Source organism: Capra hircus, chromosome 8 (genome assembly GCF_001704415.2).
Source record: "Capra hircus breed San Clemente chromosome 8, ASM170441v1, whole genome shotgun sequence".
Lineage (NCBI taxonomy): Eukaryota > Metazoa > Chordata > Mammalia > Artiodactyla > Bovidae > Capra > Capra hircus.
Window position 1 is genome coordinate 38,601,303 of NC_030815.1, and position 25,094 is coordinate 38,626,396.

Here is a 25,094-nt window from a genome sequence, read left to right on the forward strand (position 1 = left end):
AGTTCTTCTTCACTTTCTGCCATAAGGGTGGTGTCATCTGCATATCTGAGGTTATTGATATTTCTCCTAGCAATCTTGATTCCCGCTTGTGCTTCATCCAGCCCAGTGTTTCTCATGATGTACTCTGCATATAAGTTAAATAAGCAGGGTGACAATATATAGCCTTGACATGTTCCTTTTCCTATTTGGAACCAGTCTGTTGTTCCATGTCCAGTTCTAACTATTGCTTCTTGACCTGCATAAAGGTTTCTCAAGAGGCAGGTCAGGTGGTCTGGTATTCCCATCTCTTTCAGAATTTTCCACAGTTTATTGTGATCCACACAGTCAAAGGCTTTGGCATAGTCAATAAAGCAGAAATAGATATTTTTCTGGAACTCTCTTGCTTTTTTGATGATCCAGCAGATGTTGGCAATTTGATCTCTAGTTCCTCTGCCTTTTCTAAAACCAGCTTGAATATCTGGAAGTTCACAGTTCATGTATTGCTGAAGCCTGGCTTGGAGAATTTTAAGCATTACTTTACTAGCGTGTGAGATGAGTGCAGTTGTGTAGTAGTTTGAGCATTCTTTGGCATTGCCTTTCTTTGGGATTGGATTGAAAACTGACATTTTCCAGTCCTGTGGCCACTGCTGACTTTTCCAAATTTGCTGTCATATTTGGTGCAGAACTTTCACAGCATCATCTTTCAGGATTTGAAGTAGCTCAACTGGAATTCCATCACCTCCACTAGCTTTGTTCGTAGTGATGCTTTCTAAGGCCCACTTGACTTCACATTCCAGAATATGTGGCTCTAGGTGAGTGATCACACCATCGTGGTTATCTGGGTCATGAAGATCTTTTTTGTACAGTTCTTGCCACCTCTTCTTAATATCTTCGGCTTCTGTTAGGTCCATACCATTTCTGTCCTTTATCGAGCCCATCTTTGCATGAAATGTTCCCTTGGTATCTCTAATTTTCTTGAAGAGATCTCTAGTCTTTCCCTTTCTATTGTTTTCCTCTATTTCTTTGCATTGGTCACTGAGGAAGGCTTTCTTATCTCTCCTTGCTATTCTTTGGAACTCTGCATTCAGATGCTTATATCTTTCCTTGTCTCCTTTGCTTTTTGTTTCTCTTCTTTTCACAGCTATTTGTAAGGCCTCCCCAGACAGCCATTTTGCTTTTTTGCATTTCTTTTTCTTGGGGATGGTCTTGATTCCTGTCTCCTGTACAATGTCACGAACCTCTGTCCATAGTTCATCAGGCACTCTGTCTATCAGATCTAGTCCCTTAAGTCTATTTCTCACTTCCACCGTATAGTCATAAGGGATTTGATTTAGGTCATAACCAAGTGATCTAGTGGTTTTCTCCACTTCCTTCAATTTAAGTCTGAGTTTGGCAATAAGGAGTTAATGATCTGAGCCACAGTCAGCTCCCGGTCTTGTTTTTGCTGACTGCATAGAGCTTTTCCATCTATGGCTGCAAAGAATATAATCAGTCTGATTTCAGTACTGACCATCTGGTGATGTCCATGTGTAGAGTCTTCTCTTGTGTTGTTGGAAGAGGGTGTTTGCTATGACCAGTGCATTCTCTTGGCAGAACTCTTATTAGCCTTTGCCTGCTTTATTCTGTACTCCAAGGCCAAATTTGCCTTACTCCAGGTATTTCTTGACTCCCTGGTTTTGCATTCCAATCCCCTATAATGAAAAGGACATCTTTTTTGGGTGTTAGTTCTAAAAAGTGTTCTAGTTTCATTCTTTTACATGTGGTTGACTAGTTTTCCCATCACCACTTGTTAAAGAGAGTATCTTTTCTCCATTGTATATTCTTGCTTCATTTGTCAAAGATAAAGTGTCCACAGGTGTGTGGATTTATATCTGGGCTTTCTATTTTGTTCCATTGATCTATGTTTCTGTTTTTGTGCCAGTACCATACTGTCTTGATGACTGTACCTTTGTACTATGGCCTGAAGTCAGGCAGGTTGATTCCTCCAGTTCCATTCTTCTTTCTCAAGATTGCTTTGGCTATTCGAGGTTTTTTGTATTTCCATGCCAATTGTGAAATTATTTGTTCTAGTTCTCTGAAAAATACTCTTGGTAGCTTGATAGGTATTGCATTGAATCTGTAGATTTCTTTGGGTAGTATACTCATTTTCACTATGTTGATTCTTCTGATCCGTGAACATGGTTTATTTCTCCATCTATTTGTGTCATCTTTGATTTCTTTCATCAGTGTTTTATAGTTTTCTATATATAAGTCTTTTGTTTCTTTAGGTAGTAGATTTATTCCTAAGTATTTTATTCTTTTCGTTGCAATGGTGAATGGAATTGTTTCTTTAATTTCTGTTTCTGTTTTCTCATTGTTAGTGTATAGGAATGCAAGAGATTTCTGTGTGTTAATTTTATATCCTGCAACTTTACTATATTCATTGATTAGCTCTAGTAATTTTCTGGTGGCATCTTTAGGATTTTCTATGTAGAGGATCATGTCATCTGCAAACAGTGAGAGTTTTACTTCTTCTTTTCCAATTTGGATTCATTTCTTTTTTTTCTCTGATTGCTGTGGCTAAAACTTCCAAAACTATGATGAATAGTAGCGGTGAGACTGGGCATCCTTATCTTGTTCCTGACTTTAGGGGAAATGCTTTCAGTTTTTCACCATTGAGTATAATGTTTGTGGTGGGTTTATCATATATGGCTTTTATTATGTTGAGGTATGTTCCTTCTATGCCTGCTTTCTGGAGAGTTTTTATCGTAAATGGATGTTGAATTTTGTCAGAGGCTTTTTCTCTGAGATAATCATAGGTTTTTATCTTTCAATTTGTTAATGTGATGTGTCACATTGATTGATTTGTGAATATTGACGAAACCTGCATCCCTGGGATAAAGCCCACTTGGTCATGATGTTGATCTTTTTAATGTGTTGTTGGATTCTGTTTGCTAGAATTTTGTTAAGGATGTTTGCATCCATGTTCATCAGTGATACTGACCTGTAGTTTTCTTTTTTCGTGGCATCTTTGTCTGATTTTGGTATTAGGGTGATGGTGGCCTCATAGAATGAGTTTGGAAGTTTACCTTCCTCTGCAATTTTCTGAAAGAGTTTGAGTAGGATAGGTGTTAGCTCATCTCTAAATTTTTGTCTACCTACCATCTTTATCTTTTATTCTGCATTGATCAGTGCAGATGAAGATTGTAAGAGCCTTTCTGATTTTCATTGTAGCCATATCCTCTCATGTATCTGGAGATGGGGAGATTGCTGTTTTCCTTGTTTTTTAATTCACTTTTAAACTTTAGATCACCATAGTTTTAAGTACTATTTTAATTAAAGTAAATTTTAGAGATTTTAATATTTGCATCACAGAGATATGTAAATATAGGAATTACACAATACAGTCTGTTCTTTAGGGACTGTCTATATGTAAGCCAGGAGAAGTGGCTTTGTGCAGTGGAAGGAAAGTGGATTTTAGCATTCAGGAGATCTAAAGTTCTAAAGTCTTCTCCCACCTACATGTACTTCTCTGTTTACCTTAGACATTTTCCATCTGTAAAATTATGTCTGCTAAATTCCCTTTAGCTTTAAAAATTTCATCCTAGAAGCATGATAGTTTTTCCTTTCTCTGTGTATATGAAGTTGGTCAGTCAGAAGTTCAGGAAATACTTATTTAATTTTAAATGGATTTTTATTTTATATTAGATCTAAGTTAAGTCAGATTATTACCATTTGGCTAACTTTATTTAAAAATTCATAAGTTCTCTACATTAGTTTCATTGTATACTGTGATACTCTTGAGATCAGCACTGGGTAGAAAAGAACATACTGTTTTAAATCCATTTAGGTTATATTGACCAAAGAAGATAATAAATGAAACAAGCAGTGTGAGTTTCTCTTTTACTGTCAAGTGATTAAAGTATACAGCTGCATCAAACACCAGTCCCAGAGCAGTGAGTCTGAATTTTTTTTTAAACATGTCCCACCTCTTGATCGATAACACACATACCCCCTGGCAGATATAGGGATGCCCTTTTGTTGAGGTCATTATAGCCTTTATGTGTATCTTCTTCTAGTCAAACATTTTATCAGCCTTTACTTTCTGTAATTTGTGTTATGAAAATAATAAACTTTTTTTGAAATACAGTGATTAAATAGGCATTTTCAAATATAAATTAGGAGCCATACCATCACTACCCCAAGTTGCAAATATGTAGACTGAAGAAAGGGGAGAAGGCCAAAAAAACATATATATAAAGTTAAAAGGCCTTAGACATTTACAAGCAGGTCAGTAGGTGAAACAGAGTTATACAAAAGTTAGATCTCTATTCTCTGATGAATATATATGACCCCGTCCCTGTATGCTGTTAGTTCAGTCATATATTTTCTGGGCATTAGATTAATTAAAATTTAGTAACCAAAATAAAATAAAAAGGTAAAGTCTTCCTAATATGTTTCAAATTCTTTCCTGTAAAAATTAATATTGTAATTTAGTCAAGACACAGACAGAGCTAATAAATGTTTTGAAATAGTATCCAGTTACACAGTCTCCACTTCATGTGCCTCAACTACCTAGTCCTAAACATCCTGCAGTTCTGTTAATTCTGTATTCCCTACTCTACCACCACTATGCTAACTTATACAGCAGCCATACTGCCTAGGTTGACTCAAATCTGTCATTCTTCTTCGTATTAACTTCCAGTTAATAACTGGGGGAAGGCATGGCTGTCCACTCCAGTATTCTTGCCTAGAGAATCTCATGGACAAGAGGAGCCTGGTGGGCTATACAGTTCATAGGGTCGCAAAGAATCTGACACAACTGATGTGACTTAGCTTGCACACACGATAAGGAATTCAGCACACTGGCACCCCGTAGTCTTTTAACACTTTTCCATTTAATTATACCAGGAAGAGCATATTCTCCCCCGCTTCATTCCTTATATCTTTCCTCTTTCTGCTTTCCTTAACTTCAGTTCAGTTTAGTTCAGTTGCTCAGTCATGTCCGACTCTTTGTGACCCCATGGACTTAAGGACAACAGGCCTCCATGTCCATCACCAACTCGGAGAGCTTTCTCAAACTCATTTCCATCAAGTTGGTGATGCCATCCAACCATCTCCTTCTCTGCCATCCCCTTCTCCTCCTGCCTTCAATCTTTCCCAGCATCAGGGTCTTTTCTAATTAGTCAGTTCTTCGAATCAGGTGGCCAAAGTATTGGAGTTTCAGCTTCAGCATCAGTCCTTCCAATGAATATTCAGGACTGATTTCCTTTAGAACTGACTGATTTGCTCTCCTTGCAGTCCAAGGGACTCTCAAGAGTCCTCTCCAACACCACAGTTCAAAAGCATAAATTCTTCAGCACTTTTTAGCTTTCTTTATGGTCCAACTCTTACACCAACTCTCACATCCATACATGACTACTGGAAAAACCACAGCTTTGACTAGACAGACCTTTGTTGGCAAAGGAATGTCTCTGCTTTTTAATATGCTGTCTAGGTTGGTCGTAGCTTTTCTTCCAAGGAGCAAGCATCTTTTAATTTCACAGCTGCAGTCACCGTCTGCAGTGATTTTGGAGCCCCAAAAAATAGTCTCTCACTGTTTCCCCATCTATTTGCCATGAAGTGATGGGACCAAATGCCATGATCTTAGTTTTCTGAATGTTGAGTTTTAAGCCAACTTTTTCATTCTCCTCTTTGATTTTCATCAAGAGGCTCTTTAGTTCCTCTTTGCTTTCTGCCATAAGGGTGAGTGTTTTCTGTGTATCTGAGGTTAATTTATATTTATCCCGGCAATCATGATTCCAGCTTGTGCTTCATCCAGCCTGGCATTTTGTATGATGTACTCTGCATGTAAGTTAAATAAGCAGGGTGAAATACATAGCTTTGAGGTACTCCTTTCCCAATTTGGAACCAGTCTGTTGTTCCATGTCCGATTCTAACTGTTGCTTCTTGACCTGTATACAGATTTCTCAGGAGTCAGGTTAGGTTGTCTGGTATTCCCATCTCTTGAAGAATTTTCCACCGTTTGTTGTGATCTACACAGTCAAAGGCTTTGGCGTAGTTAATAAAGCAGAAGTAGATGTTTTTCTGGAGCTCTCTTGCTTTATCAATGATTCAACGGTTGTTGGCAATTTGATCTCTGGTTCCTCTGCCTTTTCAAAATCTCTCTTGAACATCTGGAAGTTCACAGTTCATGTAGTGTTGAAGCCTGGCTTGGAGAATTTTGAGCATTACTTTGCTAGCGTGTGAGATGAGTGCAATTGTGCAGTAGTTTGAGCATTCTTTGGCATTGCCTTTCTTTGGGATTGGAATGAAAACGGACCTTTTCCAGTCCTGTTGCCACTGCTGAGTTTTCCAAATGTGTTGGCATATTGAGTGCAGCGCTTTAACAGCATCATCTTCCTGGTGGCTCAGCTGGTTAAGAATCTGCCTGCAATGCAGAAGACCTGGGTTCAATCCCTGGGTTGGGAAGATCCCCTGGAGAAGGGAACAGCTACCCTCTGCAGTATCCTGGCCTGTATAATTCCATGGACTGTATAATCCATAGGGTCACAAAGAGTTGAACATGACTAAGCGACTTTCCCTCTTTAGCTTAGGAAAAGTATATTTCCACAGTCACCATTTCACTTTTGAACCAAATAGAAGTTGAGATGTAGAAAAAGGAATGTTGTTAATACGCCTTAAAGGGAATAGTCTCCATCTACCTAGTTTCTATTTTTTATTGAAACAAAATCTTAACCTCATTCCAAAAAGAATTTAGGGTGACTATCATCTGCCTTTTCATCTTCCTCAGATAGCTTTCCATAGGTTAAAAGTTTTTTTTTGCTAAGTTTTCTTGTTCATAGTCTAGTAGTTTTACTTTCATGGGTTAGAATAAGTGCTTTATACTACCTCATAACATTCCTTTGAGAAAAATAACTTGAGGTATAACTTGTTGTTAGTTGGGTCCTTTTAGAAAGCTTTTTGACAAGATGTCTGTTCAGGTTAGTATATTATATGAAATAAAAATTAACTTTTCTTGAAATTTTTCACTTATTATAATTTGCTGTGCTGCTAAGAAGACACAAATAAAGTTGGGAATTTTATGCACAGATTAGTAGATGCTTTACTCTGCTGCTGCTGCTAAGTCACTTCAGTCGTGTCCGACTCTGTGTGACCCCATAGACGGCAACCCACCAGGCTCCCCCGAACCTGGGATTCTCCAAGCAAGAACCCTGGAGTGGGTTGCCATTTCCTTCTCCAATGCATGAAAGTAAAAAGTGAAAGTGAAGTCGCCCTGTCGTGTCCAAATCTTAGTGACCCCATGGACTGCAACCTACCAGGCTCCTCTGTCCTGCAGGCAGGAGTACTGGAGTGGGATGCTATTGCCTTCTCCTATGCTTTACTATAGGGAGTGGTTATTTTTCTGCCTTAATATTCTGCCTGTATGCAAATGTAACTCAGAGTTCCTGTGGGATGAAATCTAGTTTTATGCAGATTAAATGCGATCTGTAACATTTACTTGTATGTTTTTGTTATAAAAGAAGTAAAATGAGTGGACTGTGTGGTATGTAAATTATATCTCAAAGCTGTTTACCAAATAAAAATTACAACATGGTTATATAACAGTAAATGATAATAGTGATAGTGGTGGTGATGTTGATAGATGTGGAGAAGTTGCTTACCTAAAGATATAACTTCTCTAATCTTATTGTTTCTATGGTATGCAAATGATTTTATGGGTACAGTGAAATATATCTTTACTAGAGGTTTTTATAACCTGTGTCAGACTGAATTTATGTGATACAGTTTTTAAGAGGTAGTGATACAGTTAGTTTTAGAACTTGGACTACACCAACAGGCAGATCTGGGTTTAAGTCAGAGAACCTTTAAACAAGTCATTTAATCTCCCTGACCCTTAGTTTCATCGTTTGTTAAGTAAGGGTAAAAATGCACACACCTTAGAAGGTTTTTGAAACTGCTGTTTCATGTATACACTCATGCTCACTCAATCTCTCTCTCCCTGTCTCTTTCTCTCCATGTATGAATGAAATACTTAGGATAATACTTAGCAAATGGGGAGGGGGGTGTCAAATTATTATCCCTTAATATAGCATAAAAATAATGGAAATGGTGACCACTTGTTTGCTTTTCTGTGCTGAAAATATTTTTAAATAAAATAATTGTAAAATTTCCTAAGGAAGTTTGTTAAGAGGACTGCTTTTGGACATGATAACAATTTGGGTTTTTCTCTTTCTTTTTTTTCCCCAGCCTTTTGAAAAAATCACAAAAGCATTACAGAAATGAGCCATATAATTTACATAATTATATGAATGTTTGTATCTTTACATACATTTTTGTGATTTATTGAATATTTATAATTGACTCAATTAAAAGCTTTAAAAAACTTTTTATGTCCTAGTTTGATTCAATGCGTTTTAGATTTCTCCTGTATAGTTGAAAATCTTTAAAGTATATCGAAGATTTGTTATAGGATATTTTTCTCCTTTCTGCAACCTTCTGAAGAAGAGATATGTACTTATTTAATGGGTATCAGCATTTTGTTTTTGTTTTTTTTTACTCAGAAAATAAGTCTTGGTGTTGACTTTTAGATTAAATCTAAAGGATTTACTTTTCAAATTGTGTTTTTAGGGCAAATGGTATCATCGGAGGCAAGCTGTAAAAGAATTGCATAGTACATTGATACGTCTTTTAAACGAATTGCTGCCATGGGAACCAAAGTTAATGAAAGCTTTTCAAAGAAACAGGTAAATCAAGCTTTATTATCTGTTTCACTTAGTTTAACACTCTTACTTTATGATTATGGAAGATGTCCTGGAATTACTAGTGTCCCATTGATTTGTAGTTCAGATATTTTTGATCCTGTGTGCAAGGCACTTCCTAAGTCCTGACAAGATAATGTTAATTAAACAAAATCCCTACTGTGTGGTTTATATTTTTTTTCCCCTAGTTTATTCATTTGTGGTAAAATGCACAAATAAAATTCACCATCTTAACTAGTTTTAAGTGTATGGTTCAGTGATATATTTAATACCACTTTTTTTTTAACATTCATAATGTGTTTCTCTCAGCCCATCATTCATCTACAGAACTCTTCATCTTGTGAAACTGAAGCTCTGTACCTTCCTTCCCCCACCCCCTAGCAACCACCATTGTACTTTCTGTGTCTATGATTTTGACTACTCTGTTCAGTTCAGTTCAGTCATTCAGTCGTGTCCCACTCTTTGCGACCCCATGAATTGCAGCATGCCAGGCCTTCCTGTCCATCACCCACTCCAAGAGCACACTCAAACTCACGTCCATCAAGTCAGCGATGCCATCCAGCCATCTCATCCTCTGTCATCCCTTTCTCCTCCTGCCCCCAACCCCTCCCAGCATCAGAGTCTTTTCCAATGAGTCAGCTATTCGCAAGAGGTGGCCAGAGTACTGGAGTTTCAGCTTTAGCATCAGTCCTTCCAAAGAACACCCAGGACTGATCTCCTTTAGAATAGACTGATTGGATCTCTTTGCAGTCCAAGGGACTCTCAAGAGTCTTCTCCAACACCACAGATCAAAAGCATCAATTCTTCGGCGCTCAGCTTTCTTCACAGTCCAACTCTCGCATCCATACATGACTACTGGAAAAACCATGGCCTTGACTTGATGGGCCTTTGTTGGCAAAGTAATGTCTCTGCTTTTGAATATGCTATCCAGGTTGGTCATAACTTTCCTTCCAAGGAGTAAGCGTCTTTTAATTTCATGGCTGCAGCCACCATCTGCAGTGATTTTGGAGCCCCCAAAAAGTAAAGTCATCCACTGTTTCTACTGTTTCCCCATCTATTTGCCATAAAGTGATGGGACCAGACGCCATGATCTTCGTTTTCTGAATGTTGAGCTTTAAGCCAACTTTTTCACTCTCCTCTTTCACTTTCATCAAGAGTCTTTTTAGCTCCTCTTCACTTTCTGCCGTAAGGGTGGTGTCACCTGCAGGTATGACCTAAATCAAATCCCTTATGATTATACAGTGGAAGTGAGAAATAGATTTAAGGGACTAGATCTGATAGACAGAGTGCCTGATGAACTATGGACGGAGGTTTGTGACATTGTACAGGAGACAGGGATCAAGACAGGGATCCATCCCCATGGAAAAGAAATACAAAAAAGCAAAATGGCTGTCTGGGGAGGCCTTACAAATAGCTGTGAAAAGAAGAGAAGTGAAAAGCAAAGGAGAAAAGGAAAGATAAAAGCATCTGAATGCAGAGTTCCAAAGAATAGCAAGAAGAGATAAGAAAGCCTTCCTCAGCGATTAATGCTAAGAAATAGAGGAAAACAACAGAATGAGAAAGACTCTGCAAGAAAATTAGAGATACGAAGGGACTGTTTCATGCAAAGATGGGCTCGATAAAGGACGGAAATGGCATGGACCTAACAGAAGCAGAAGATATTAAGAAGAGGTGGCAAGAATACACAGAAGAACTGTATAAAAAAGATCTTCATGACCAAGATAATCACGGTGGTGTGATCACTCATCTAGAGCCAGACATCCTGGAATGTGAAGTCAAGTGGGCCTTTGAAAGCATCACTCTAAGTACATCATATAATATAAAATATTTGTCTTTTCGTGACTGTCTTTATTTCAATTAGCATAATATTTTCAAAGTTCATCTATTTTGTAGAGTTTGCTTCCTTTTAAAGACTGAATGTAAAGAAAAAAAACTCATTTGAAAACACCTTGATGCTGGGAAAGATTAAAGGTGGGAGGAGAAGGGGACAAAAGAGGATGAGATTGTTGGATGGCATCACCAACTCAATGGACATGAGTTTTAGTAAAGTCCAGGAGTTGGTAATGGACAGGGATGCCTGGCAATCTGCAGTCCATGGGCTAGCAAAGAGTAAGACACAAGTGAACAACTGAACTGTATATTGCATTTTATGCATATACCACCTTTTATTTATTCATTCATCTGTAATGGGCATTTGGGAGGCTTTTCATGTTTTAGTTATTATGAATAATGCTGCTGTGAACATAGGTGTACAAATATCTAAGACCATGGTTTCAAATGTTGGGGATGTATACCTAGAAGTGGACTATGGTAATTCTACTTCTAATTTTTTTCTAAATGAAACAAAGATGAATGTTTTTAATGATAGAAGGTACATTTCACAAAGAAGGTAGACATCATAAACCTGATTTTTTAAGGAACTATCATATTGTTTTCTATAGTGTCTGTACAAGTCTACATTCCCATCATAAGTGTACAAGAGCTCCAGTTTCTCCACATCCTCACCAGCATTTGTTATTTTGTTTTTTTAATAGCCATCCTAATGAGTATAATGTGATATATCACTGTAGTTTGGATTTCCACTTCCCTAATAATGAATGAAATTGAGTACATTTTTTAAAGTGCTTATTGGCAATTTATGTATCTTTGGAGAAACGTCTAGAGATTTTGTTGTTGTTGATTGAATCTCCTTACTAGTTACGTCTATTCAGACAAACTCAAATGTCAGATATGATAAGTGCTGTGAAGAAAAATGAAGCTGGTTAAAGGGAATAAGATATATTTATTTTGCATATAAATTACAATATGTAAAATAGATAGGCAGTGGAAAGTTGCTGCGTGATGCGGGGAACTCAAGTCAGGTGCTCTGTGACAACTAGAGGGGTGGGATGAGGTGGGAGGGAGGTTCACAAGGGAAGGAACTTACATATACCTATGGCTGATTCATGTTAATGTAAGGCAGAAGCCAACACAATATTGTAAAGCAATTATCCTATACTTAAAATGTTTTACATGTATTTTATTCAAGTATAGTTGATTTACAATGTTGTGTTGATTTCTGCTATACAGCAAAGTGACTCATCTATATACTGTATTCTTTTTCATCATGGTTTATCACAGGATATTGAATATAGTTCACTGTGCTATACAGAAAAACAAAAAGGAAATACTTGTTTTGGACTTCCCTGGTGGTCCAGTGGTCAAAAATCCATCTGCCACTGCGGGGGACACAGGTTTGACCCCTGGTCCAGGAAGATTTCACTTGCTTTGGAACAGTGAAGCCCGTGGGCCACAACTATTGAAGCCACCATGCTCTAGGCCCCATGTGTTGCGAGTACTGAAGCCTGCACACCCTAGAGCCCATGCTTCTCAACAAGAGAAGCCACTGCAATGAGAAGCCCCCACTCACAACTAGAGAAAGCCCAAGCGTGCCAACAAAGTCCCAACACAGCCAAAAATAAATAAATACTTTTTTAAAAAAGAAAGAAATGCTTGGCTTAGATGGGATAATGATTGCTTTTTTACAGGATGTTGGATAAAGTTTCCTTGATGAGTTGGTGTTTGAAAAGAGACCTGAAGGATATAGGGAAGAGAACCATGTGGATATCTAAGATGCAGAAGCTCTAAGGTTGAAAGCATGTTTGACGTTTATAGGAAATGCAAAGGGGTGAGAATAAGGAGAGCTGAGTGAATGAAGAGGAAAGTGGTAAGAGTTGAGAGTCAGAGAAATAGAAAGGTAGCCAGATCATGTCTTTTCCAGAGAAATACAGAGAAAGGTAGCCAGATCATGTCTGCTTCTGAATAGACGTAACTAGTAAGGAGATTCAATCAACGACAACAACAAAATCTCTAGATGTTTCTCCAAAGATACATAAATTGCCAATAAGCACTTAAAAAATGTACTCAATTTCATTCATTATTAGGGAAGTGGAAATCCAAACTATAGTGATATACCACATTATACTCATTAGGATGGCTATTAAAAAAAACAGAAAATAATGTCTTTTTAGCAGAAGCAGGGCCTCAGAGGATGAGATGGTTAAATAGCATCACCAACTCGTGAACATGAATTTGAGCAAACTCTGGGAGATAGAGGAGGACAGAGGAGCCTGGCATGCTACAGTCCATAAGTAGCAAAGAGTTGGAAATAACTAAATGACTGAACAACAACACAGCCAGACCATATAGGAATTTAAGGAGTTTGGCTTTTACTCTGAGACAAGAAGCCTTTGAAGGGTTTTAAACAGAGGAATTACATGGCCTGACTCTTTTTAAAGTACTCCCTTCTGCCTGCTTGGTTGAGATTAGAGTGGGACAAAGATACAGGCAGGAAATCAGTTACACTTAGCAATACTCTAGGTGAAAAATGATAGTGGCTTGGACGACAATAGTAGCAATGCAGACAGCAAAGAGTGGTTGAATTCTGGATATATCTTGAAAGTAGGATTGGTAGAATTTCCTTAAGACTTGCATATGGAGTGTCAGAAAAAAATGAGGAGAAAAAGGTTGTGCCAATATTTCTATCTAAACAGCTAAAATAATGAAATTGCCATTAGTTGAGATGGAGGAAACAGAATTTTGGGGAGGGGATGGATTGAGGAGTTAGGATTTCAACATGTTATGTTTGATATCCCTTTCAGCCATCTAATTGGAGATACTGAATAAGCAGTTTAGTATATGAGTTGCAATTCAAGGGAGTAAACCGGACTAAAGGTATAAATTCGGGGGTTGTCAGGATATAGATTATACTTATGCTATGAGATAATATAAATCACCTAGTGTATGAGCACAGTTAAGAGAGACTGAACCCTGGGACATTCCAGCATTTAGATGTGGTGGAGATGGTAGGACTCAGCAGAAGAGACTGAGGAGGAGGATTCAGCAAGATAGGAGCATAACCAAGAGAAATAGTGATGTCTTAGAAACAGGTTAAAAAAAAAAAGAGGTTTCAAAAAGGAAACTGCTCATGATGAACTGAGGAAAATGAGGGTAAAAGTCTTAAGTCTTTTGAAGAGAATGAGGGGTGAGGAATTGGAGTTTTTCTATAAAAGTAGAGCAGAGAAATAGGGCAGTACCTGGAAGGACAAGTTGGAGTCAAGAGAGTGCTTAAATTTTGTTTTTGTCCTTGTTTGTTTTTCTTCCTGGGAGAAATAACATGTTTGTATACTGGTGGAAATGATCAAATAGAGAGGCAGAAATGGATCAGACAATGGAAGGTACTTTGGAGATTCTTGACTAGTTGAGGGAGGATGCATAAGTTGGAGGGGTTAGCTTAGAGAATATGAGGAGGTTAGATGGAGAATATGAGTACAGATGAAAGTCTTAAGTTGCAGACAAGGTGTGAGCATATGAAAGTTCTTGTCTGATTGCTTCTTCCATTTTCTGTGAAATAAAGAGCAAAGTTTTTAGCCAAGGTGAAAAGACGACTGAAAAGAGAGAAACTTTATACTACCCCACTTTAGATAGTTCTAAAAGGAAAATAAATTTAGTTATCCTTTGATAATCCAGTCAGTTATCTTATAGCTCTCATCTGCTCTGTAAAACCCTTAAGCAATCATTGAAACGTAAATAAATTGAAAGTAATTATTAACTAGCATTTGTTAAGTATTTATATGCCACACATAACTATGAGTTAAGTATCTTTGTATCTTTGTACACATAAGTAAACTGATGCTTAGAAAGTTTAAGGAACTTGTCTGAAGTCTTACAGCTGTTAAGTGACAGAGGTGAGATTTAAACTCCGGTATGCACAGATAGGGATTTGTAGCAAAAGTAAATTAGAGAATGTATGTTCAGATTTTTTTAAACAAACAAAATAAAGATTAAAGTAGAACAGAAAAACTCAATTGAAAGCAAATGAATAATAAAGGATTTCTAAAATACCATGCAATCACTTGGAAATGTTTCTATCTCTTGCAGTCTCATAGAAACATAAGTACTATGTTTTTATGTGAAAAGGATCACTTTCCAGCTTTGTGAAAAATCACTTTCCAGCTTTGTTTCCCTATAAAATTCTAGTGAGACCCAAGGTTTAGATAGGATTGCTTTCAGTATTAAATGAAGGATTATTTTTGTTTATTACTCTTTGTAGGAGTCAAAAATAATAAATTTTGTTTCTTAGAATTTTTTGATTAATGCTTTTAAGTGACCTTTTAAATAGTATTATAATCAATTTTAAGACTATCTCAAGTTTATTTCTGTCAGTGCAGCTAGAAAAAAAAAAGTTAAATCTTTTTCACATTTTCACACTTAATAGGTCTCCCAGTAGCCTTTAAAATGATAGTGGGTGGTATGTGCAAATACTTTACAGATGCAATCTTTAAGCTTCCTATGCCTACACCCTGTGTTGTGTCTTCTTGAACAATCATCATTGGCATCTTACACACACTTGATTAAAATATAGGTTTAGTGACTTAATTGAAAATACTGAAATAAATAGTTTGAAATGTTGAGTTACTTTAGCTTCCAAGAGATTAACACATATGTATTTTTATGCTGAATATTTTATTTCAGGAGTCGCCTAAAGAAAGACTATGATGATTTTAGAAGACAGCCTGATCATGATAAATTTGCTAGAGAACTGTGGACTAGTGAAGAAGGTGAAGGAGATCCTGGAAGAGAAACCTCTAAAGTAGAAATCAGTAGCAAGTCTATAGACACCACAGAACCTCTGGACATCCTGGAGAAGGATCATTTTGATTCAGGTGGGCATTCAAACTTTCTTTAAATCAACACTACAAGCACAAAGAGAAATTTTAGTATCTTTTGTGGAGATAGAAAATAGTCTGGTTAATGAGGTTTATTGATTGGGGAAATCTATTATGTTTGAAGGTGTGTTAATGTCTTATTAAAGGTTCTTTGGAGTCATTATTACTGTTCTGGGAGTTTCTGGAACCAGTACCTGACTCCAAACTAGGCATGTCATTGCTCAGTACAGACCACACATCGTTAATATACAATCCCTTCGAAATAGGTGTATCCTCTTCCTTTTATTGTTATTATTTTTGAAACAATATATCTGATGTTTGCTTAAATGGAACTTGGCAAGTCCCTAATAATTGTGAAGAGTTTTTTGTTTTTGTTTTTTATGTTGATGACCTAATGTGACTAGAATGGACACCTCATTCTTATAAGGAGGCTGGATAAGATTATCTTTAATTCCTTTCAGTTTGTCAGATTATATTATTCTATAAATCCAGTTAAATAACTTTCCTTAGTTATCTGATAGGTATGAAAATTTGTGCTTAGAAATGTATTAACCTATTACATTTCATGTCTTTGGTGAATTGAAAAGGTGTAACTTCTCATCAGCCCAGTTTAACCAGATATGAACATAAATTTTTTACTGTAGGAATAATTGAACAGCAGAAAAAAACTGAATATTTTTTATTCTTTACAGTCTCTCTCTAAAAAGAAAAAAAAATAGGGAGAAACATCTCTCTTTGATATGAAGATTTCTCTGTCTAGAAGAAGAAAAGTAGTCTAGTAGAGTACTAGTCTACTCTAAATTCTGAGCCCTAATTGCTGGCTTGAGTATCTCAAGTTGTAAAGTTTCCTTTTACACTTGTATTGGCAGCAGAATCTGACCAAAAATAATTTTCTCAGTAATAATATGTTGTTCTTGGGAATGGTTACAATATCAGGATAACCATGTCAGTGGTCTCCTTACCTTAATTTCCATCAGTGGTACTGAGACTTTTGAATCACACTACAGTTTTTCTAATAAATTGCTGGATCAAAGATTGACTTTCTGTTTTTATAACTGATCTTATCATTGCTATTCAGTTGTTGTTTTCTATAAACAAAATGCTTGTTTTTATCATTTTCAGATGATATGAAATTGTCAGAAATAGATTTTCCTATGGCCAGAAGTAAGTTGTTGAAAAAGGAATTGCCTTCTAAAGATGTACTGAAGACACTGCCTAAAACACTTAAACGACAGTCCAAGCAAATTAGTTACCTGGATGATAGCACAAAAGAGCTTTCCCCAAGGAAGAAAGCAAAGTTAAGCACAAATGAGACAGTGGTTGAGAATGCAGAAGGTGATGTGCAGATGGACTGTTTGAATGAATCAAAGCATACAGAGCCACTGTGTCCAGAGTCGTTTGCCTCATTGGATTCAACACCAGTGTCTACTCTCCAGAAAGGGACCAAACCTATTCAGGCCTTGCTTGCAAAGAATATTGGAAACAAAGTGACCTTAACAAATCAACTGCCCCCTTCCACAGGTAGAAGTGCCCCTGCTGTGGAAAAGCCAGTGATATCTCCTCCAGAAGCAAGCCCCATAAAGCCAGCATTGACCTGCCACACCAGTACAAAAGGTCCTTTACAGATGGTATACAAAATGCCCTGTGGTCAGTGGTTGCCCATAGATCTTCATAACAGCTCTGTAAAGATTCAGATGCAACCTATGCTAGATCCTAAATCAGGAGAAAAAATTATGCAACAGGTTCTCATTCTGCCTAAGAATTTTGTGATTCAGCACAAGGAAGGGAAAGCAGTTGCAAAAGAAATACCACCACTTCAACAAAAAGGTACAGAACAACATGGTTCACCTTTCCCACAGACAGCAAATGTAAACTCTTCTTTACCGTCAGTTCTTGTCAACCCAACAGGAACTGTTTCTACACAACTACCTAATACAACTTTCAACAAGACAGTTACCCCTTCGTCAAATGTGAGTAGTGCTAGACCACAGTCTTTGACACCTGTAACCTCCATAAGTAATTTGTTAGCACCACCAGTTAAGACTAGCCAGAGTGAGGCAGGAAAAGTCAAGAACACAGTTTCAGCTGCCGCATTCCCGCAGCCGATTGCTTCACCCACCATTTCCTCAACAGTTCAGCCTCAGTTATCAGCAACAACACTAAATGGATCTACAAATTCCGGTAGTTCCCTCAACTCTTTTGCACAACAAACTGCTGATTCTTCTGAAGCAAAGCAAGAACTGAAAACTGTGTGTATAAGAGATTCACAGTCAATTCTTGTTAGGACACGAGGTGGAAACACTGGAGTTGTAAAAGTACAGACCAATCCAGATCAGAATTCACCCAACAGTTTATCTTCAAGTTCAGTTTTTACTATTGCTCCTCAGCTTCAGGCATTTCTGGTACCAAAATCAACAGCTTCATCATCATCTGCTTTTTCGTCGGTAGCTGGAACAACTGCTACATCTAGTCTCCCATCTTTTGGCCAAGCACCTACTTCTGTTTCCATTCCAGCTGGCTTTAATCCATCCACAGGGAAAAATCTTAAATTTACATTAAGCCAACCTTCCTGCAGTGGTAATTTGGGCCATATGATAGATAAAACTTCACCCATGCCCTCCTCTCCCTTAAAGTCCTCTGTTTCTTCTAGCCCTCTATTATCATCAACAGCAAATAGTTCGGTAAGTGTAATTAACGTATCAACAGGAAATTTTGGACAAACCAGTTCAAATGTTGTTCGTACACCAGCTAAACATCAACAAGTAGATTATGTCACAAAAAGTTACCCTGTTACAAGATCAGAAGCAACAGCAGCAGCAAATGGAGATACTATCAGTGGGACTCCAGTGCAGAAACTTATGCTGGTGTCAGCTCCATCTGTTCTTTCTTCTGGCAGTGGAACTGCGATTAATGTGGCACCAGCACCAACATCTCCAGGTGTTTCTGCCCAGAAATTAGTTTTTATAAATGCTGCAATTCCCAGTGGCACTTCAACCCCAGCTATTGTAGCAGAACCATTAAAACAAGCTCTTCCTTCTCCATTGAGTAAAACATATGTTAAGTCTCCAGAACAGCCCCACATAGTACTAATTCCATCTACAGTGGGAACACCAATAAAAATAAATTCATCGCCAACTGTGTCTCAGATAAAAGATGTGAAAATTGGGCTAAACATAGGCCAAGCAATTGTTAATACTTCAGGCAGTGTGCCAGCTCTACCGTCAATTAACATACTGCAAAATGTAACCTCAAAAGGAGAAGAAAAAAGTAGCAAGGGCTATGTTTTACCATTGTCAACAAGTGGCAGTTCAATTCCAGTAAGCTCAAATTTTATGAGTCAAAATATTACTCCTGTTAATGAATCAGTGGTTTCTGCTTCAAGAACAGTAAACATGTTTTCAGGAACAGGAGCAAATGTATCTTTGGGTTCTGTTTCAGTGACCTCAACCTCTGCCTCAGTTGGGACACGACCTCCTGTTTTAGTCAGTGGAAATGATACCTCTTCAAGAATTATGCCTAGTTTGTCAAACAGACTTTGCACGTCAAATCTCGGAAACACTGTGGCTATATCAACTGTGAAAACAGGACATCTTGCATCATCTGTTCTGATTTCAACTACACAACCAACAGTGTCTCCGAAATGTCTAACATCAGCTTTGCAAATCCCTGTTACTGTTGCCTTGCCTACACCTGTGACTGTGTCCCCTAAAATAATCAACACAGTTGCACAAGCAGCAACAGTACCAGGAGCCACACGTTCTGTATCTCTTTCTAAAAGACAATCTCGGACTTCGGTCCAGATTCAGTCACCAGGGGTTTCAACTACAGTGCCAACAAATATAAACACAAATAAACCTCAAACTGAATTGCCATCCCTTTCACCAAATCCAGGTAAAATAATTAACATTTCCAATCTTGCTTCTCTCCCAAACCAGCAAATGTCCCCTGCTTTCTTAAAACCAACCCCTAGTTACAGTCCTACTCCAGGTGTCACTGCCATTCACACTGCTACAGCACCATCAAATGTAACTAGTGTAATAGGGAGTCAGCTCAGTGAACCTTGTATCCAGCAAAAAATAGTCATCAATACCAGTACACCTTTGGCACCTGGTACTCAGATCATGATTAATGGAGCCCGGTTTATTGTTCCACCACAAGGTCTTGCAGCTGGCAGCCATGTTCTTCTTATATCTACTAATCCAAAATATGGACCTCCCTTAGTTCTTAATAGTGGCCAAGGCGCTCAGCCTACACCAGTAGATAACCTGGCCCAGAAGATCACACTAGCATCAAATAATTCTTTAAGTGGGCAACCTGTAAAACATTGTCTAAAAAGCTCTACAAAAATTGTAAACTCTCTTGGGAATGCAAGTTCTCTATCCACAGTACCTGCAGCACCACAAATCATAAACCCAACTGCTAAAGTTTCTGTTCCACCTCCTGTACCAACAGTGTCACTGACTTCAGTAATTAAGTCTTCTCCAGCAACTCTTCTGGCTAAGACATCTTTGGTTTCTGCCATTTGTTCTAGTAATCCTCCACTGCCAAGTAACACTTCAGTATTTCATTTGGACACATCAGTCAAAAAACTATTGGTCAGCCCAGAAGGAGCCATTTTGAATACCATAAGTACTCCAGCATCTAAGGTTCCTTCAGTCTCTCCATCACTCTCTCAGATTGTATCTGCCAGTCGAAATCCTGCCTCTGTCTTCCCTGCTTTTCAGTCATCTGGCTTAGAGAAGCCTGACACAGCTGCATCTTGAATTTAGACTAAACGAGCCAGTTTTTAAATAATGGGGCATTGTTTTGACTCCCATAAAAATTTTAACTGTTTATTATACTGTTGAAAACATACTATACATAGTTTGTGTGTGTGTTAATGTATCTTTTCATTAGCTTGCAACAAGGCTTTGATTTTCTTGGGGAGGAAAAAATCTGTTCCATTTCGCTCGTTGGTATGAGTATGTTTTCAAAGGTTATTTGTTTAAAATAGACAGGATTTACCTGTCTGTATGACATTGAACAGTCAAGTTTGACTAGTTTGGAATAAGCTAGGGTTTTGCACACTTGCATCGACATGTTTCTTCTTGAATTTGGACTGTTGCAGCGTGTATCTCTGATACAATATTCTGTGTCTTTAGTGGAATAATATTTTTGTTTTTGTAAAAAAATAGATATATATATATATGCATTGTGAAAATGCAGTCCATTGTGTAAAATTGTACATATCCCTAAATCCTTAACAACCTGTACTAAACTATATGTACAAAGAACTATGCTGTCTTATTTATGTTTTGTTTACATAATGTATAGTTTTTTAAGTATTTTAGTAATTTTGGACCAGTGAACTGTTAGCATCAATGCAGAAGAATCTGCATGTAATAAACTGAGTTGCTGTATTTCCTTGTTTGAATACCATTTTTGAAGTGCGTTCTTGTTCTGTTGAAAGATAACGTGATATAAAATGAGGACAGATCTTTACGAAAAGGAATTTTAAGCTAGGAAATTCGAATCACTAACAGCATTTTTACAAGGCTTTACAATTTACAAACTTTGTTTCCACATATCTCATTTGACTTCCACAGTAATCTTGAAAGTTTAAATGGTGTGTCCTAGGTCACTCAGCTAGTGGATGGTATGTGCTGTGCTAAGTTGCTTCAGTCATGTCTGACTCTTTGCGACCCCATGGACTTAAGACCTCCAGGCTCCTCTGTCCATGGAATTCTCCAGGCAAAAACACTGAGTGGGTTGCCATTTCCTTCTTCAAGTGGATGGTATATTCAGTATTTGAACCTAATGCTTTAAATCCTTTTTGTATAACTTTACATGACTTCCGCTTTAAAATTTCACTCTGGATTTCATTGTTTTAACTTTTTTTTTTCTTAATCCATCACCAAATTCTACATTGATCAAAGTAAGTAATCTTAAGCCAAATATGTTTTTTCAACTTTTTAAATAATTTTAGATTCAGAAGAAGTTGCAATGATAATATGAGAAGTTTCAGGTACCCTTCATCTAATTTCCCCCAATACATTTATTGAGGGGTTGGTTCATAGTGATTTTCCAAAATGATATTTAAAAGCATTAATTTTATTTAGTTTAAAATGACGAATGTGAGCACCTTTTTAAATTATTTATGAATACTCTCCTTTTTTGCATATTTTTCAGTACAGAGCAGTTACTTAAATTTAATGGTAAAGCAGTGTTTATGGGTCAGCTTACTCTTGGGGTTTAACGTTATGGTATTTCAGATTTGCCTCATCTTAAATAAAAGGTAGATTTTATACTTACTCAATGTTTGTATCCATTATCTTATTTGGGATAATGATTGTATACTCGTCCACATTCCATTTGTGGTGATATTATTAAACCTCATCACCTGGAGTTGATAGTCCAAGGTTGAAAATAGTACAGAAGAGTAGGCCTGAAGACTTCTTTTGAAACTACATTGAAATTTATTAGTTACCAAAATGAAGAGGGCAGTGAGAATATTCCTGGAAAGTTGTTAAAGTCTCTCAAAAGCCTGTATTCATACTTAAAGGCAGTAACTTTGCTAATCATGTCTATGTTGTACTCTAGTCACCTTCCCCATTTCCTTGTCAGTTTAGAAACTGGTTGGATTTCAGGGAGAAGTGGGTGATACTTGAATACATTGCATTGATTTACCTACTCAACTTTTTAAATCTAAAACAGTTCATCTTTTGTCTGAGAAGAATTCTGTAGATCACTTCCAGAAGCTACTTAAATTACTTGTGACTCACTTTATTCCCAGTGAAGGCTCTCACTTATTAACCACTAATACTTTTCTGACTCCTAAATCAAAATCTTAATATGACTATCAAAGCTCTGTGTGGTATGGTGAACCTTAAAGTCCCTCCTCCCTACTTAGGGATCTTCAGTCTGTGCCTGCTTCACTCTCCAGCTTCATTTTAATTGACCCTCCTCCTTGCTTTCTGTAGTGTAGTTTTCTTTTAGTTCCTAGAAAGTTCAAGACTTCACGGTCTTCCCAGATGTTCTCTTTGACTTAATGTTTCATTATATATGCTCTCATTTATCTCCTTATGCCAGCCAGCATCATGTTATTGCAGTCACTCAGAATGAGGTTATAGAGTGAGAAGTACTTGGAACTCCTTCAAAGCTGTAATAAGATTATTTGTATGCAATTATTTAAGGCCTGTCTTCCTTAAAAAGAGAGAGACCTTGTTAGTCGTCTTCATCATTGTCACCCCAGCAGTTGTCACACGGTAGGTATTCAATATGCATTTGTTGAACAAATGAGGAATCTAGTTAGCTTATGTTATTTAAGGTCTAGTTTACTTTTTAAAAAGTAATACCCCATTTTTACTAAAAATGTGGTGAAATTAATGGATTTATATAATCAAAAAGTCCAATTCTTTTTCCTCTGCCTCCAGTTTGGTAAGTTGTGGATTTCTGGAATCTTGGCCAAAGAGTACAAAGTCAAATTCCCCAGTTCTTTGTGTTCAGTGTTATCATTTAGTATTCTTTAAAGGTCATCCATTAAAGTGTCCATGTAAAGGAAGAAAAATCGCCACAATGCTACCTGCAGGACTTCATGATCCTAAAAGAGTATGTTTCCACATTTAGTATAGAATTAAGCCATTTGGATGTCAGTGTTCAGTATCATTTTAAATGCTAAGTTAAAACATGAAGAAATAACATTCCTCTTTCTCATGTATTAGCTCTTTTCTCTCATTCCTTATGACTTTTCCTACCAAAAAATTTTCCTTTGTGATTTAGTATATATATAAAATACTAAGTGGCTGTTTAGATCTCTGTTTTCATTCCAGGGCTCTAATTTTATAGGTGTGTTTAATACATAATTGACATCAATAGTTTTATGATCAAAGCAGTGATGGCTATAACATACACTAAGATAAATGAAAATGTTTACGATCTAGTTTGTCATTGACATAGAGTGAATTAAGATATAGTTAATATTAAAAGCTTGAGAAGGTGGCAGGATCTGAAAGTGATCTAAAAAATATGATGGGGAGTTTAGTTATTAAAAATTACACTGTTCTGTAATACAGAAATGATGTACAACTTACCTTTTTTCCAGAAGTTGTTTTGCCATCACTTGAACCTGAAGCCTCATTGTTGCTATTAGGCTGTCATCTGCCCCAGGTATTTTTCCTCATTTTGTCAAAAAGCATTTATATATATCATGGTGCTTGATGCTTGGTTGTTTACTAACAAGAAAGCTGAAGAGGATGGTATGGTTCAAGTTCTTATAATTTAACTTGGAGACAGACTCTGAAAATCTATAATTAAATCTATACTTAAAAATAATATATGAAGTGCTAGAGAGCCGAAACTATATGTGTTCTTATGTATAATATTGTTTTGACAGGGGCGGTGTTAAGTCTTCATTGAGGCATGCAGGCTCTTAGTGGCAGCATGCAGGATCTCGTTCCCTGACCAGGGATTGAACCAGGCCCCCTGCATTGGGACATGGAGTCTTAACTACTGGACCATTAGGGAAGTCCTTTTAATATCAATCTTAATATATATAGTTATCAACATAAATTGAAGGCATAATTTTCAATGTAAAATCAAATCTGGAGAGTTGTATAAACTCATTTACACATTTATTGAGAACCATATAATAGGAAAGAGGCTGTAGTAACAACATAGATAAGTTTCCATCCCTGTCCTACAAAAAGCAAAAGAAGATAACAAAAGTAAATGTCAGAATAATAAAGAGCTAAGAGTTTAGTAGGGAGCTGCCGGAGGTTTTATACACAAGGTGGTTGTATTGAGATAAAAGAGTATGTTTAGAATTCAAGACACAGAAAATCACAAGGAAGTTAACAACACTACTGTATATTTGAAAGTGCCTAAGAGAGTAGATCTGAAAAGTTCTCACCACAAGAAGAAAAAATCATAACTGTGTACTGAATGTTAACTTGATGTGGTTATATGTCAATTGTACTTCAATTTTTAAAAAGGAAAAGTGCAAGGAACATGGAACAGAACCTTTGGGTTTGAATAGAATAATACGGGTTAAGAGGATTAATGAAGAAGGATTAAAAATCAACGTGTTGGGTGAAAGAGGGCTGAAAAATATGCTGAAAGTAATTAGGAAGCTAAGGAAGCTTTGAAAGCAAAAGTAATGTGAGTGAAGATAATTAAATTACCATTCATGATTCCTGTGAGATTTAGGTGAGATAATGCCTGCCACATAGTAAATGTTAATAAATTTGGAAAACCCAGCAGTGGTCACAGGACTGGAAAAGTTCAGTTTTCATTCCAATCCCCAAGAAAAGCAATGTCAAAGAATGTTCAAACTACCACACAATTGCACTCATCTTCACATGCCAGCAAGTTAATGCTAAAAATTCTCCAAGCCACGTTCCAATAGTACGTGAACATGAACTTCCAGATGTTCAAGCTGTTTGAGAAAAGGCAGAGGAACCAGATATTAAATTGCCAACATCATTGGATCATCAAAAAAGCAAGAGTTCCAGAAAAACATGTACTTCCGCTTTATTGACTATGCCAAAGACTTTGTGGATCAAAAACAAACTGTGGAAAATTCTTAAAGAGAATTGGGGAATTCAAGATGGAAATTGGGAATTCCAGACTACCTTACCTGGAATTACCAGGTATTCCCAGGGGAATACCAGACTACCTTACCTGCCTCCTG

The 25,094-nt window shown here is 37.1% G+C and overlaps 1 protein-coding gene across 4 annotated transcripts in view; it reads left to right on the forward strand.

Moving 5' to 3' along the window:
- Positions 1-20,845, forward strand: part of KIAA2026 (KIAA2026 ortholog) — a 108,421-nt gene extending 87,576 nt beyond the window's left edge. For all 4 annotated transcript variants that reach the window (XM_005683685.3, XM_018052015.1, XM_013965945.2 and 1 more), the window contains 3 exons: positions 8,590-8,705; positions 15,234-15,424; positions 16,550-20,845. In XM_005683685.3, coding sequence (XP_005683742.2) covers positions 8,590-8,705; positions 15,234-15,424; positions 16,550-20,190 — 3,948 coding nt within the window. In that variant the 3' untranslated portion in view covers positions 20,191-20,845. The remainder of the gene's footprint in view (positions 1-8,589; positions 8,706-15,233; positions 15,425-16,549) is intronic.